Genomic DNA, 14,080 nt, shown 5'->3' on the forward strand with positions numbered 1-14,080 from the left:
GGGCGACCAGCAAGGAGGGGATCCCTGCTTGATCATGGGAGGGCAGTAGCCCTTCCGCCCGATCTGGCGCAGCCCTCCAAACCGGCGGATGAAAGACCAGCCATAGAAATATGGTTCGTCACCAGGCCGCAGACAGCCAAAGTCAAATTTACCACCAGGCACCTACAAAGCAGCACAGATGAGACTGGGTGAGATCTGAACCTCTCTTCAATCCTACCTATATTTTCCACTTGTATAAGCTGCCTAAAATATTTTTTCCCCTGTGGAGAGAGGGAAGGGGAACTCTATCCCACCTTCTAATAACAGCGGCAACTGACTATCCAGGGTAGTTTAAAACGATGAAACAATAACCTGATTTTAACTGGATTTCTATTTATCCAAAACTTGAGGACTAAAAGATTTCCTATTTTTATTGAAGATTTGGGTTTTTACTTACAAAAAAGAAGTAAAATTGGAAAAAAGACTATAAAAATCTTGGTTTTTTTTAAAATCCAAAACAGTATGGGCGACATCTTATGGCAAAACCTGATATTACAACCTGTTATGGTCTGAAAGAGACTTGGCTTGAAGCCTAGACTATAGATAAAACATTTGTGACCTTGGCAATCAGCTGTGTTCTATACTCAGTGATAAAATTATTTTCATTCTCTGACTGTAAAGCTTTTAAACCACACCACTAAGAGAACATGGACGAAGATCAGGAACAGATTTTATTTACAGGTGAAACTCGAAAAATTAGAATATCGTGCAAAAGTTCATTTATTTCAGTAATGCAACTTAAAAGGGGAAACTAATATATGAGATAGACTCTTTACATGCAAAGCAAGATAATTCAAGCCGTGATTTGTCATAATTGTGATGATTATGGCGTACAGCTCATGAAAACCCCAAATCCACAATCTCAGAAAATTAGAATATTACATGCAATCAATAAAACAAGGAGTGTACGTAGAACAATATCGGACCTCTGAAAAGTATAAGCATGCATATGTACTCAGTACTTGGTTTGGGCCCCTTTTGCAGCAATTACTGCCTTAATGCAGCGTGGCATGGAAGCTATCAGCCTGTGGCACTGCTGAGGTCTTATGGAAGACCAGGATGCTTCAATAGCGGCCTTCAGCTCTTCTGCATTGTTCGGTCTCATGTCTCTCATCTTTCTCTTGGCAATGCCCCATAGATTCTCTATGGGGTTCAGGTCAGGCGAGTTTGCTGGCCAATCAAGCACAGTAATCCCACAGTCATTGAACCAGCTTTTGGTGCTTTTGGCAGTGTGGGCAGGTGCCAAGTCCTGCTGGAAAATGAAGTCAGCATCCCCATAAAGCTCGTCTGCGGAAGGAAGCATGAAGTGCTCCAAAATCTCCTGGTAGACGGCTGCGTTGACCCTGGACTTAATGAAGCACAGTGGACCAACACCAGTAGATGATATGGCTCCCCAAATCAACACAGACTGTGGAAACTTCACACTGGACTTCAAGCATCTTGCAGTGTGTGCCTCTCCATTCTTCCTCCAGACTCTGGGTCCTTGGTTTCCAAATGAGATGCAAAAGTTGCTCTCATCAAAAACGAAGACTTTGGACCACTGAGCAACAGACCAGGTCTGTATTTCTTTAGCCCAGGTAAGACGCTTCTGACGTTGTTTGTTGTTTAGGTGCGGCTTGACAAGAGGAATACGATATTTGAAGCCCATGTCCAGGATCCGTCTGTGTGTGGTGGCTCTTGATGCACTGACTCCAGCCTCAGTCCACTCCTTGTGAAAGTCCCCAACACTTTTGAATGGCCTTTTCCTGACAATCCTCTCCAGGCTGCGGTCATCCCTGCTGCTTGTGCACCTTTTTCTTCCACACTTTTCCCTTCCACATAACTTTCTATTAATGTGCTTTGATACAGCACTTTGGGAACATCCAACTTCTTTTGCAATTACCTTTTGAGGCTTTCCCTCCTTATGGAGGGTGTCAATGATGGTTTTCTGCACAACTGTCAGGTCAGCAGTCTTCCCCATGATTGTGATTCCTACTGAACCAGATTGAGAGACCATTTAAAGGGTCAGGAACCCTTTGCAGGTGTTATGGCTTAATTAGCTGATTAGAGTGGGACACTTTGAGCCTAGAATATTGCACCTTTTCACAATATTCTAATTTTCTGAGATTGTGGATTTGGGGTTTTCATGAGCTGTAAGCCATAATCATCACAATTATGACAAATCACAGCTTGAACTATCTTGCTTTGCATGTAATGAGTCTATCTCATATATTAGTTTCCCCTTTTAAGTTGCATTACTGAAATAAATGAACTTTTGCACGATATTCTAATTTTTTGAGTTTCACCTGTATGCTGAAAGCAATTCATGAAACTATTCTTAAAGCCACCGATGAAATAGGCTAGAGAAAAGAACAAGATCTCAGCCTATATATATGAACCCAAAATTGATTACACCCAAAGAATTAACTACACAGAATATAATAGAAGAAATGGAGCAATTAAATACTGTGATAGAAGATTCTAGTGATCAACAAACACAGTTAACAGAAAACTCAGAAAAGGGATTGATAACTTTGAAAATGGAAAAGACTTTCTACAGGTGAAACTCAAAAAATTAGAATATCATGCAAAAGTTCATTTATTTCAGTAATGCAACTTAAAAGGGGAAACTAATATATGAGATAGACTCATTACATTCAAAGCAAGATAGTTCAAGCCGTGATTTGTCATAATTGAGATGATTATGGCTTACAGCTCATGAAAACCCCAAATCCACAATCTCAGAAAATTAGAATATTGTGAAAAGGTGCAATATTCTAGGCTCAAAGTGTCCCACTCTAATCAGCTAATTAAGCCATAACACCTGCAAAGGGTTCCTGACCCTTTAAATGGTCTCTCAGTCTGGTTCAGTAGGAATCACAATCATGGGGAAGACTGCTGACCTGACAGTTGTGCAGAAAACCATCATTGAAAACCTCCATAAGGAGGGAAAGCCTCAAAAGGTAATTGCAAAAGAAGTTGGATGTTCCCCAAGTGCTGTATCAAAGCACATTAATAGAAAGTTATGTGGAAGGGAAAAGTGTGGAAGAAAAAGGTGCACAAGCAGCAGGGATGACCGCAGCCTGGAGAGGATTGTCAGGAAAAGGCCATTCAAAAGTGTTGGGGACTTTCACAAGGAGTGGACTGAGGCTGGAGTCAGTACATCAAGAGCCACCACACACAGACGGATCCTAGACATGGGCTTCAAATGTCGTATTCCTCTTCTTAAGCCTCTCCTGAACAACAAACAACGTCAGAAGCGTCTTACCTGGGCTAAAGAAAAACAGACCTGGTCTGTTGCTCAGTGGTCCAAAGTCCTCTTTTCTAATGAGAGCAACTTTTGCATCTCATTTGGAAACCAAGGACCCAGAGTCTGCAGGAAGAATGGAGAGGCACACACTGCAAGATGCTTGAAGTCCAGTGTGAATTTTCCACAGTCTGTGTTGATTTGGGGAGCCATGTCATCTGCTGGTGTTGGTCCACTGTGCTTCATTAAGTCCAGGGTCAACGCAGCTGTCTACCAGGAGATTTTGGAGCACTTCATGCTTCCTTCCGCAGACGAGCTTTATGGGGATGCTGACTTCATTTTCCAGCAGCAGATGGCACCTGCCCACACTGCCAAAAGCACCAAAAGCTGGTTCAATGACCGTGCGATTACTGTGCTTGATTGGCCAGCAAACTCACCTGACCTGAACTCCATAGAGAATCTATGGGGCATTGCCAAGAGAAAGATGAGAGACATGAGACCGAACAATGCAGAAGAGCTGAAGGCCGCTATTGAAGCATCCTGGTCTTCCATAACACCTCAGCAGTGCCACAGGCTGATAGCCTCCATGCCACGTCGCATTGAGGCAGTAATTGCTGCAAAAGGGGCCCAAACCAAGTACTGAGTACATATGCATGCTTATACTTTTCAGAGGTCCGATATTGTTCTATGTACACTCCTTGTTTTATTGATTGCATGTACTATTCTAATTTTCTGAGATTGTGGATTTGGGGTTTTCATGAACTGTATGCCATAATCATCACAATTATGACAAATCACGGCTTGAACTATCTTGCTTTGCATGTAATGAGTCCATCTCATATATTAGTTTCCCCTTTTAAGTTGCATTACTGAAATAAATGAACTTTTGCACGATATTCTAATTTTTCGAGTTTCACTTGTATATAAACCAGAAGAAACCTGAGGATCAAGAAGAAGAAGAGACTGAAGGTAAGATAAACATTTCAGCACAACTACGCCAGGAGAGAAAAATAGAGAGACAATTTGTTAGCTCCTTCAAAAAAATGCTGACTGGATGGCCTTTTTTATTTCAAACAATATATATAATAACAGAGGGAGATCTATACTATGATTTAAAAACACGGATATGGAAGGCGAATTGGCAAAGAAAGAAAGCTAGAATACGGCTGAAGAAAATCAGGGCTTTGATTTATTAGTAAGGATTAAAATAGAATATACTCAATTTGACAAGATATCTACTTTGAACACTAGAATTTATTTTATTACATTTATATACCGCCCTTTCCCTTTGTTATGAACTGAAATAAAGAAAACTGGTTATTTTAAAATTTGAAAGTATAAATATTAAAAGTTAAATTTGAATATTGATTTGTTTATAAAGGTTGAATGTAAAGCTAATTAAGATATACATAAGCTAAAAATATATTGATAAATGTAATAAACATGTTTTTACTTAGCTGATATAATAAAAACTGTATTAGCTTAAATATGAGATAATGGATATTAATAGAAAAAGAGAGGAAGTATTTGGTGCTGAAGCAAGAGAAAATTTGGTTCCTAAATTTAAGACGTTTGGAAATTAATAGAAAATAAGAATGTTATATTGTATTATTAATTAGTTGATGTAAGATGGTGAGAAATAGAATATATTCAAATAGATACGGTAAGTTATGTATTCTGAATATTAGACTTTGTGATGTATTGTGATAATGGGAACTTTGGTTACTTAAAACTTGGAAACTAAAAATATTAAATGTTAAGTTAAATATTAATGGGAAATTAAAAACTGGGGAAAACTGATTAGGACATTGATTGTCTATAACGACTGAATGTTAAAATAATAAGTATATGTATAAGCCAAAAATTATTGATAAATGTAAGAATGTCATTTTTATCTAATTGATTTAATAAGAATTGTATTAGTTTAAACAGGAGACAGTAAATACTAAGGGGAAAAGAGAGGAAAACTTTAATGTAACAGCTTGAGACTTGTATTAAAGATACTTGTATGTCATTGTATTATTGTTTAACCCAGCCGCCACACGGCTTTTCAAATACTTAAATGTAAAATTAGAAAATCAATAAAACTTTTTTTAAAAAATAATAATAATACCAGCCCATAACAGTTGTTCTGTACCAGCCTGCTACCGGCCCTGCAGAAAAGGCAGGGACAACCCCTTTAGAAACGGCAAGAGGCTGGAATTACGCCTGCCAAATTTATTCACATAAAACAGAGTAAGACAATACACCAACCATAAAACACGAGCTAAGAAGCAGGAACAATCCAAGCGGTTGCGTTCAGCAAACCAGCCCTCCCACACATTCCCCTTAAATGCAGTTCAGGGCGTGGCCTCTCTATGCCTCCTTCCGAGGTGCCCCATTGCCTTCCTCTGTTTACTCCTGACTGACTGCCTTCTGCGTCGGGCGTCCTTGAACAGGGCCAGCTGTGGGACATCTTCATCCACGCTGTCAGGCTCACACAGCTGGGTCTGCATCGTGACCAGATGAGAGGGGCCTTGCTGGGGGCTCTCATCAAGCTGTCCAATCCCCTCAGCAAGCTCTTCAACACCCCCCTCCTCCTCCTCTGAGTCGTCCGACCCAACTGCCGAACCCACAGGCTGACCCTGAATCACAACACTATCCCGCAGCGCAGGGCCCTTCCCCCGGGTCTGCCGATCCGGATGCGGTCGGGATGGAAATTGTTCATGAAAAGCGGTCACCAACGCAGGGGCATGAATGGCGGTCGCTGTTCTGTACCAGCCTTCTACCGGCCCTGCAGAAAAGGCAGGGACAACCCCTCCACAAACGGCAAGAGGCTGGAACTGCGCCTGCCAAATTTATAGCTACAAAAACAAACAAGACACGAACCAAGAAACCGGAGCTTTAAGAAACATGAACCATCCGAGCGGTTGCCTTCAGCAAACCAGCCCTCCCAGACATTCCCCTTATATAGAGTTCAGGGCGTGGCTTCTCTCTGCCTCCTTCCGAGAAGGCCCATTGCCTTCCTCTGTTTACTCCTAATTGACTGCCTCCTGCGTCGGGCGTCCTTGAACAGGGCCAGCTGTGGGTCATCTTCATCCACACTGTCAGGCTCACACAGCTGGGTCTCCGTGGTGACCAAGTGGGAGGGGCCTGGCTGAGGGCTATCATCAGCAAGATCTTCAACCCCCTCAGCAAGGTCTTCAACACCCCCCTCCTCCTCTGAGTCGTCCGACCCAACTGCTGAACCCACAGGCTGACCCTGAATCACAACAGTCGCGTCTTCCCAGGTGAAGTCCTCTGGTCCGTAACCTTTCCATTCAATCAGGTACTGGAAACGACCTTTCAGCCAACGGGAATCCATGATGCTGGCGACCTCGTACTCGGGGGTGCTGCCTCCATCACGAGGTCCTGATGGGGGAGGTTCCGCTTGGCGGAGTGGACAGGCCGGTTGCTCAGGGACCAACAGAGACCGATGAAAGACTGGGTGCACGCGCAGGGAACGTGGCAGAGTTAAGCGATAGGCGACTGGATTGATGACAGCCTCGACTGGGAACGGTCCTAAATATCGGTGATCTAACTTTCTCACCGGCCGTGTTGATGGTAGGTTCCTGGTGGACAACCAGACCCGATCTCCCACCGATAGTGGAGGCGTATCCCGTCTTGACCAATCAGCAAACCTTTTGTAATCGGCCTTGGCCTTCTCTAACTGACGTCGCACCAATCGATGGATCGCCTGTAACTCTGCCATGAAGTCGTTCGCTGCCGGCTCCGGTGAGTCCACGGGAGAAAGGGGGAAAAACCGGGGGTGATATCCCACATTGGCCAAGAAGGGTGTCATCTGTGTGGAGGTGTGCTGCGAATTGTTAAATGCAAACTCAGCTATGGCCAGATAGTCCACCCAATTGTTTTGCTGCAGATTGACGTAGCAGCGCAGATATTGTTCCAGGATACCGATGACCTTCTCGGTTCCTCCGTCAGTTTGAGGATGATGCGCGGACGAGAGGCAAATCTTGATATCCAACGCATGCATCAACTCCTGCCAGAAGCGGGCTGTAAACTGGGCCCCCCTATCAGAGACGACTCTATCAGGGAGGCCGTGCAGCCGAAACACCTGCTGAATGAACATACGACTAGTGGCACGGTCTGACGGTAAGCCGCAACGGGATGAAGTGCGCCATCTTGGTCAGCATGTCCACCACCACATACACTGTCGTAAAACCAGAAGATGGGGATAAATCCGTCAGAAAGTCCATGGACACAGCACCCCAGGGTCTTTTGGGTGTCGGCAAAGGCTGCAGTAATCCAGGCGGGGCCCCTGTCGCTGACTTGGCCTACCTGCATGGGATGCAGGAGGTAACATAGGACTGGACGTCGTGTCGGACTCGGGGCCACCAGACGGTACGGGAGACCAGGTTCAGGGTCTTGAACAGGCCAAAATGCCCCGCCGCCGGGTTATCGTGACACTGGCTGAGGATGAGTCCCCTGAGTGGCCCTCCCGGAACGTAGAGCCGGTCACGATAATACAAGAGTCCATCCGTGACCGTCAAAGGAGAATCTGGCCCCACCTCCTCCTTCCGCTGAGCCACCCACACCTCCTGCTGCTGTGCCTCCCGGATCCGAGCCCGTATATCAACCGGCTCCCGCACCGCAGCAAAAGACTCGACGGGGATCACTGTCCTGGGCAGAAGCTTGTCTTCCACTCGGGAATATTCGGGCTTCCTGGACAGAGCATCCGCTCTTTGATTGTGCCCGCTAGGTATGTACCGAACCCGGAAGACAAACCTCGCAAAGAAAAGAGACCACCGGATCTGGTGTTGGTTCAAATTCCGAGCAGTCTGCAGGCTTTCCAAATTCTTATGGTCCGTCCAGACCTCGATTTGATGCCGCGCTCCCTCCAGATGATGCCTCCAGGCCTCGAACGCCGCTTTGATGGCCAGCAGCTCCTTCTCCCAGATTGTATAATTGCGCTCCGAAGGGTTCAGTTTTCGTGAATGGTACGCGCAAGGGAAGAGGGTACCGCTGGGCGTCGTTGCCTGGAGTAACACCACCCCAATGGCAATGTCGGAGGCGTCCGCCTCCACAACAAACGGCCGTTGCGGGTCAGGATGCTTCAAGATGGGCTACTTCATGAAGGCTTTCTTCAAAGTCTGGAAAGCCTGTTGTTCTGGAGCGTTCCACTGGAACCGAGTCTTCTTCTGCAGGAGCCGGGTGAGGGGGGCTGTCAAGGCAGCAAACCCAGGGATGAAAGTTCGGTAATAGTTGGCGAACCCAAGAAGTCGCTGAACATCCTTCACGCGACGCGGGGGTTGCCAACTCTGCAAAGACTCAACCTTACTCAGCTCCATGGCGATGCCCTCAGGAGAAATGCGGTGACCCAGGAAATCGATGGTCACCCGGTAGAACTGGCACTTCTCCAACTTGGCAAACAGCCGATGTTCTCGGAGTCGCTGCAGGACCTGATGGAGATGCTGATGGTGCACCTCACACGACGGGGAGTAGATCAGGATGTCGTCCAAGTAGATCATGACAAACTGATCCAACAAATCCCGGAAAATGTCGTTCATGAAATGCTGAAACACAGCGGGGGCGTTGGTGAGGCCAAACGGCAACACCGTGTACTCAAAATGTCCATAGCGAGTACCAAACGCCGTCTTCCACTCATCACCTGGCCAAACCCTGACGAGGTTGTAAGCTCCACCCAGGTCCAGTTTCGTGAAGATCTTAGCCTCCCGGAGTCGGTCCAAGAGTTCGGGGATGACAGGCAGCGGGTATCGATTGCGCACCGTGATGGCGTTGAGTTTCCTATAATCGCAGCAAAGCCGCAATTCGCCCGACTTCTTTTTGACGAAGAGCACGGGTGCAGACACTGGCGAGGACGAGGGCCGGATGAAACCGCGAGCCAAATTCTTCTCCAGAAAGTCCCGCAATGCAGCCAACTCGGGGTCCGACATGGAGTACAAACGCCCCACTGGGAGAGGCGCATCAGGGACTAAATCAATGGGGCAGTCATAGGGCCTGTGCGGGGGTAATTGATCCGCCTCTGTCTCGCTGAACACATCAGCAGTCGGACAGTTCGGGAGGCAAGGAAACCCCTGGGGAACCCTCCACCTGGCCGGCACAGATATGGTGGGAGTGGTCCATGCACTGCAAGCTTGGGAAGGTGACCAAGTTCTGTGACCAATAGATCTGTGGGTCATGCGCCCGGAGCCACGCCAGTCCCAAGACCACGGGGAAGTGCAGATCTGAGGTGATATAGAACTGGATGGCCTCCACATGGGAACTGATGGCCATACATAATGGTTGCATGGCGGCCGTAATTGGCCCAGACAGGAGCACTCGACCATCGATAGTCTCCACTAACATGGGCGGATCCACCGGGCACTGGGGAACAGCCCATTTGGCCACAAATGCTGAGTCCATAAAATTTGTGGTGGCCCCAGAGTCAATTAAGGCATGGACTGGAATCCCCTCTGGCTTGCCAGGAAGGATCAGACGTGCCTCCAAAATCAGATGCCGTGGAGGTCCACAGGCAGCATCGGAAAGACGTCGCTCAGTGTTGTTGTGGGATGTCCGATCTATCACACCGTCTAGATCGGGCTTGGGGCGTTTCCCGACAGAAAAGTAGGGGACTTTCTCGGGGCAGAGTCGGTCACTGATGCCCGCTGTCACTTCTTTGGGCAAAAAGCAGCCAAATGCCCAGGGTCCCCACAGTACAAACACACCCCCCCCCGATCGTCGTCTGTTCATTTCAGTCACCGATAGACGAGACCTGGCGGCACCCAGCTCCATTGGCTCCTCCCTTTGAACTGGGGTCTCACGCACAACAGGGGCTGCAGGGGTCTGTGTGGTGGCACGGCGACTCCTTCGCTGCTGCAACTGAGCATCGATCCGCAGGCAGAGATGGATCAGCCCATTCAGGTCTGAGGGAATATCCACACGGGCCAGCTCATCCAACATCTCCTCCGACAATCCATCCTGGAAGGCATCCACAAGCGCAGCCTCATTCCAGGTGGAATCCTGGCTAAGCAGCCGAAAATCGCTGATATAGCCCTGTAGGGGGCGTTGACCCTGCCTCAGAGCTTTCAGGCGTCGAGTAGCAGTCTGCGTCTTAATAGGGTCCTCATACATCAGACGCATATGATCACAAAACCCCACAAAGTTGTCCAACAATGGGCTAGGTTGAGCCATCAAAGGCGTGCCCCAGCGAGCTGCATCACCCGAAAGAAGGCTTAACACAAACCCCACCTTATCCCGGTCAGTGGGGAAATCAGCTGCTCTCACGCTGATAAAGAGCTGGCATTGTCCCAGGAAAGCAGGAAACAGTTCTGGATTGCCAGTAAATTTATCCGGCATTGCAACTTGGCATTTTCTCCTGGGTGGGGGTGATGGTGGGGGTGCAGCATGAACCTGAGCTTGCAGTTGAGCCACCTGAGCTGCCAGCAAAGTGAGTTGCTGGGTGAGCTGGGCATTCTCAGCACGAAGCTGCTCCATAATATTAGTAAGGGGTGGGAGGCTGAAGGCAAACTGTTCTGTACCAGCCTGCTACCGGCCCTGCAGAAAAGGCAGGGACAACCCCTTTAGAAACGGCAAGAGGCTGGAATTACGCCTGCCAAATTTATTCACATAAAACAGAGTAAGAGAAGACACCAACCATAAAACACGAGCTAAGAAGGAGGAACAATCCAAGCGGTTGCCTTCAGCAAACCAGCCCTCCCACACATTCCCCTTAAATACAGTTCAGGGCATGGCTTCTCTGTGCCTCCTTCCGAGGTGCCCCATTGCCTTCCTCTGTTTACTCCTGACTGACTGCCTCCTGCAGTCAGGACATAGAATTACCTCTCAATATCTTGCAAGTGAAATCACCTTATCATCTTGTCTCCAAAAAATCAAATTTTGAAAAAAAAATGATGTTTTGCATTTTGTCAGGATAATTGTTCTGCACCAGCCTGCTACCGGCCCTGCAGAAAAGGCAGGGACAACCCCTTTACAAACGGCAAGAGGCTGGAACTTAGCCTGCCAAATTTATTAACATAAAACAGAGCAAAACAAGACACGAACCATGAAACAGGAGCTATTCAAGCGGTTGCCTTCAGCAAACCAGCCCTCCCACGCATTCCCCTTTTATACAGTTCAGGGCGTGGCTTCTCTCTGCCTCCTTCCGAGGTGCCCCATTGCCTTCCTCTGTTTACTCCTGATTGACTGCCTCCTGCGTCGGGCGTCCTTGAACAGGGCCAGCTGTGGGTCATCTTCATCCACGCTGTCAGGCTCACACAGCTGGGTCTGCATCGTGACCAGATGAGAGGGGCCTTGCTGGGGGCTCTCATCAAGCTGTCCAATCCCCTCAGCAAGCTCTTCAACACCCCCCTCCTCCTCCTCTGAGTCGTCCGACCCAACTGCCGAACCCACAGGCTGACCCTGAATCACAACAACAGTATCCCACCTCCACCTTGCTGGTGTCTAAATCGAAGTGGAGCTCTGTGCCTGTTACTGATCCAGCCACAGACCCATCCATCTGGTCCATCAAGGGTCACTCTCATCTCATCAGTCCATAAAACCTTTGAAAAATCTGTCTTTAGATATTTCTTGACCCACTCTTTCCATTTCAACTTACGTGTCTTGTTCAGTGGTGATTGGGTTTCAGCCTTCCTTACCTTGGCCATGTCTCTGAGCACTGAACTCCTTGTACTTCTGGGCATTCCAGATAGGTTGCAGTTCTGGAATATGACAGCACTGGAGGATAATGCATTCCTGGTAGCTTCATATTTGATTCTTCTCAAATTTTTGGCAGTTAATGTGCAGCTTTTTTTCTCAACACATTTCTTGCGACCCTGTTGACTATTTGCAACAAAACATTTGATGGTTCTGTGATCACACCCCAATATCTTAGCAATTTCAAGAGTGCTGCATCCCTCTGAAAGTCTTTTTACAATGTTTGACTTTTCAGAGTCAGTTAAATCTCTTTTTTGGCCCATTTTGCCTGAGGAAAAGAAGCTGCCTAATGATTATGCACACCTTGATATAGGGTGTTGATCTCCTTAGACCACATCCTCCCTCATTACACAAATACACATCACCTGATATGCTTATATCTACTAAGCATTCAAGTTTATCCAGCTTAGAGGTGGAAAATATGCATAAAAAGTATGGTCAAAATACTCACTTGCCTAATAATTGTGCACACAGTGTGTAAAGCCTTAATGAAATTATAAGATAAGCCAATTGTGAAAATTAAAATAAATGAAATTTTTGAGGGTTGGCTTATCTGCAGGTGGCACATTTTTCAGGATATTTTCGTTAAAATTTTGAGGGTCAGTTTATAGATGGCCTTATCTGCAAGTATATGTGTTAGGCAGAATATCAGAGTGTGCATACTTTTCTGTGGAAAAAAAATCTTAAATTTTGCCCATCTCCCAGAAGAGACAAATGGAGATAACCTGCATTTTGAAGAGAAATTCTCTGTGATGCAACGGCTTGTTTCAGGCCTTTTTCCTTATATCAGAAAGCTCTGAAGCTCTCTGTATTTGTAGGCAAGAAACTGCTTCAAGACAGGAGGAACACACATGGCACCTTTCTGCAAAAACAGATGCATCTTTTCCCAACACAAGCTAGGAAAACACATTAATCCTAGACAGGAGTTGCTACATGTGAATTCCTGCACACTCCAAAGCATCTTTTTATTGTTGAATCGGAAGTGCAGCACAATCCTATTACACTTTTCTTAAACTGCAGCCAAGTTGCATGTTTGTTTTCTTGCTGTTTGTCTATTTCTTTATTTGTAAATCTGGATAATTATAATGACTTCTTAATAATGCAGCATAAAATTTATTAAGCTTGTTTCTACTTTTGCTGGTAGCAGCATTTAGTTGATATTATTGACCTCAAAAGAGTTGGGCCTGGTTAATACTTGAATAGGAAGTCCACAGGAGAACACAGACTATATGCTAGAGAGGGAAGTTGTAAAAACATCCTGGAAGAAGGCAGTGGCAAATAACTTCAATACTGCTGCAACAAAAATAACATAGGTGTGTCCTTGGAGCTACCAAGAGTCGAGGGAAATTTTACTACAGGTAGTCCTCAATTTACAATCACAATTTGGACCGAAATTTCAGTTGTGAGTCGTTGCAGTTGTACATTGAGGCACCCAAATAACGAACTGATTTTTCAACCCTTTTTATGGCAGTCATTCAGTGAATCACATGGTCGTTAAGCAAATCCATTCTTCCAAATGGGTGGGGTTTTTTGCCAGAAACTGCAAAAAAAGGTTGAAAATCATGGCCACATGACTGCAGGATGCTGCAACTGCTCATAAATGCAAGCCGGTTGCCAAGCACATGAAATGTAGTCATGTGACTCCAGGGGCACTAGCGTCATTTTACAATGGCTGGAAGTGCTTTACAGGCCACAAAGCAGCTTTTCCTTGTAACTTCAAGTGGTCATTAAATGACCGACCAGTTGTTAGTTAATGAGTAGTTGTAAATACAGGGATTAATTTCCATGCTTGGCCATCTGGTATCGATTGAAGTCCATTAAAACAGAGCATTTTTCTCCTGCAGTTGAAAATGGTGAACACTGTGACTTCACAATTCTAAGGAACATGTTGATAAGGTAAGCAAGTAGTTTATAATTTTAATGTTGGCAATACATTTTCAAGTTCCATATATTGGACCTTTCCTATATTTTGCAATAAAAGGAACTTGGAGTAAAAGAGGGCTTGACGTTATTTTCAGTGGAGGGTGTCGTGTGATGGCACAAATACAAAAAGAGAAGAAGAGAAGAAAAACTTGACATATCATGTGAAAACAGAGTTTATTTGCCCATTTCATATAGTAAATT

At 45.9% G+C, this 14,080-nt stretch overlaps 1 protein-coding gene across 2 annotated transcripts in view; it reads left to right on the forward strand.

Moving 5' to 3' along the window:
- LOC310648202 (septin-7-like) overlaps positions 1-14,080 on the forward strand; it is a 688,898-nt gene that overhangs the window by 624,867 nt on the left and 49,951 nt on the right. For both annotated transcript variants that reach the window (XM_083375952.1, XM_083375951.1), the window contains one exon: positions 13,801-13,852. In XM_083375952.1, coding sequence (XP_083232078.1) covers positions 13,801-13,852 — 52 coding nt within the window. The remainder of the gene's footprint in view (positions 1-13,800; positions 13,853-14,080) is intronic.

This window comes from Vipera ursinii, assembly GCF_947247035.1.
Source record: "Vipera ursinii genome assembly, chromosome: W".
Taxonomy (NCBI): domain Eukaryota; kingdom Metazoa; phylum Chordata; class Lepidosauria; order Squamata; family Viperidae; genus Vipera; species Vipera ursinii.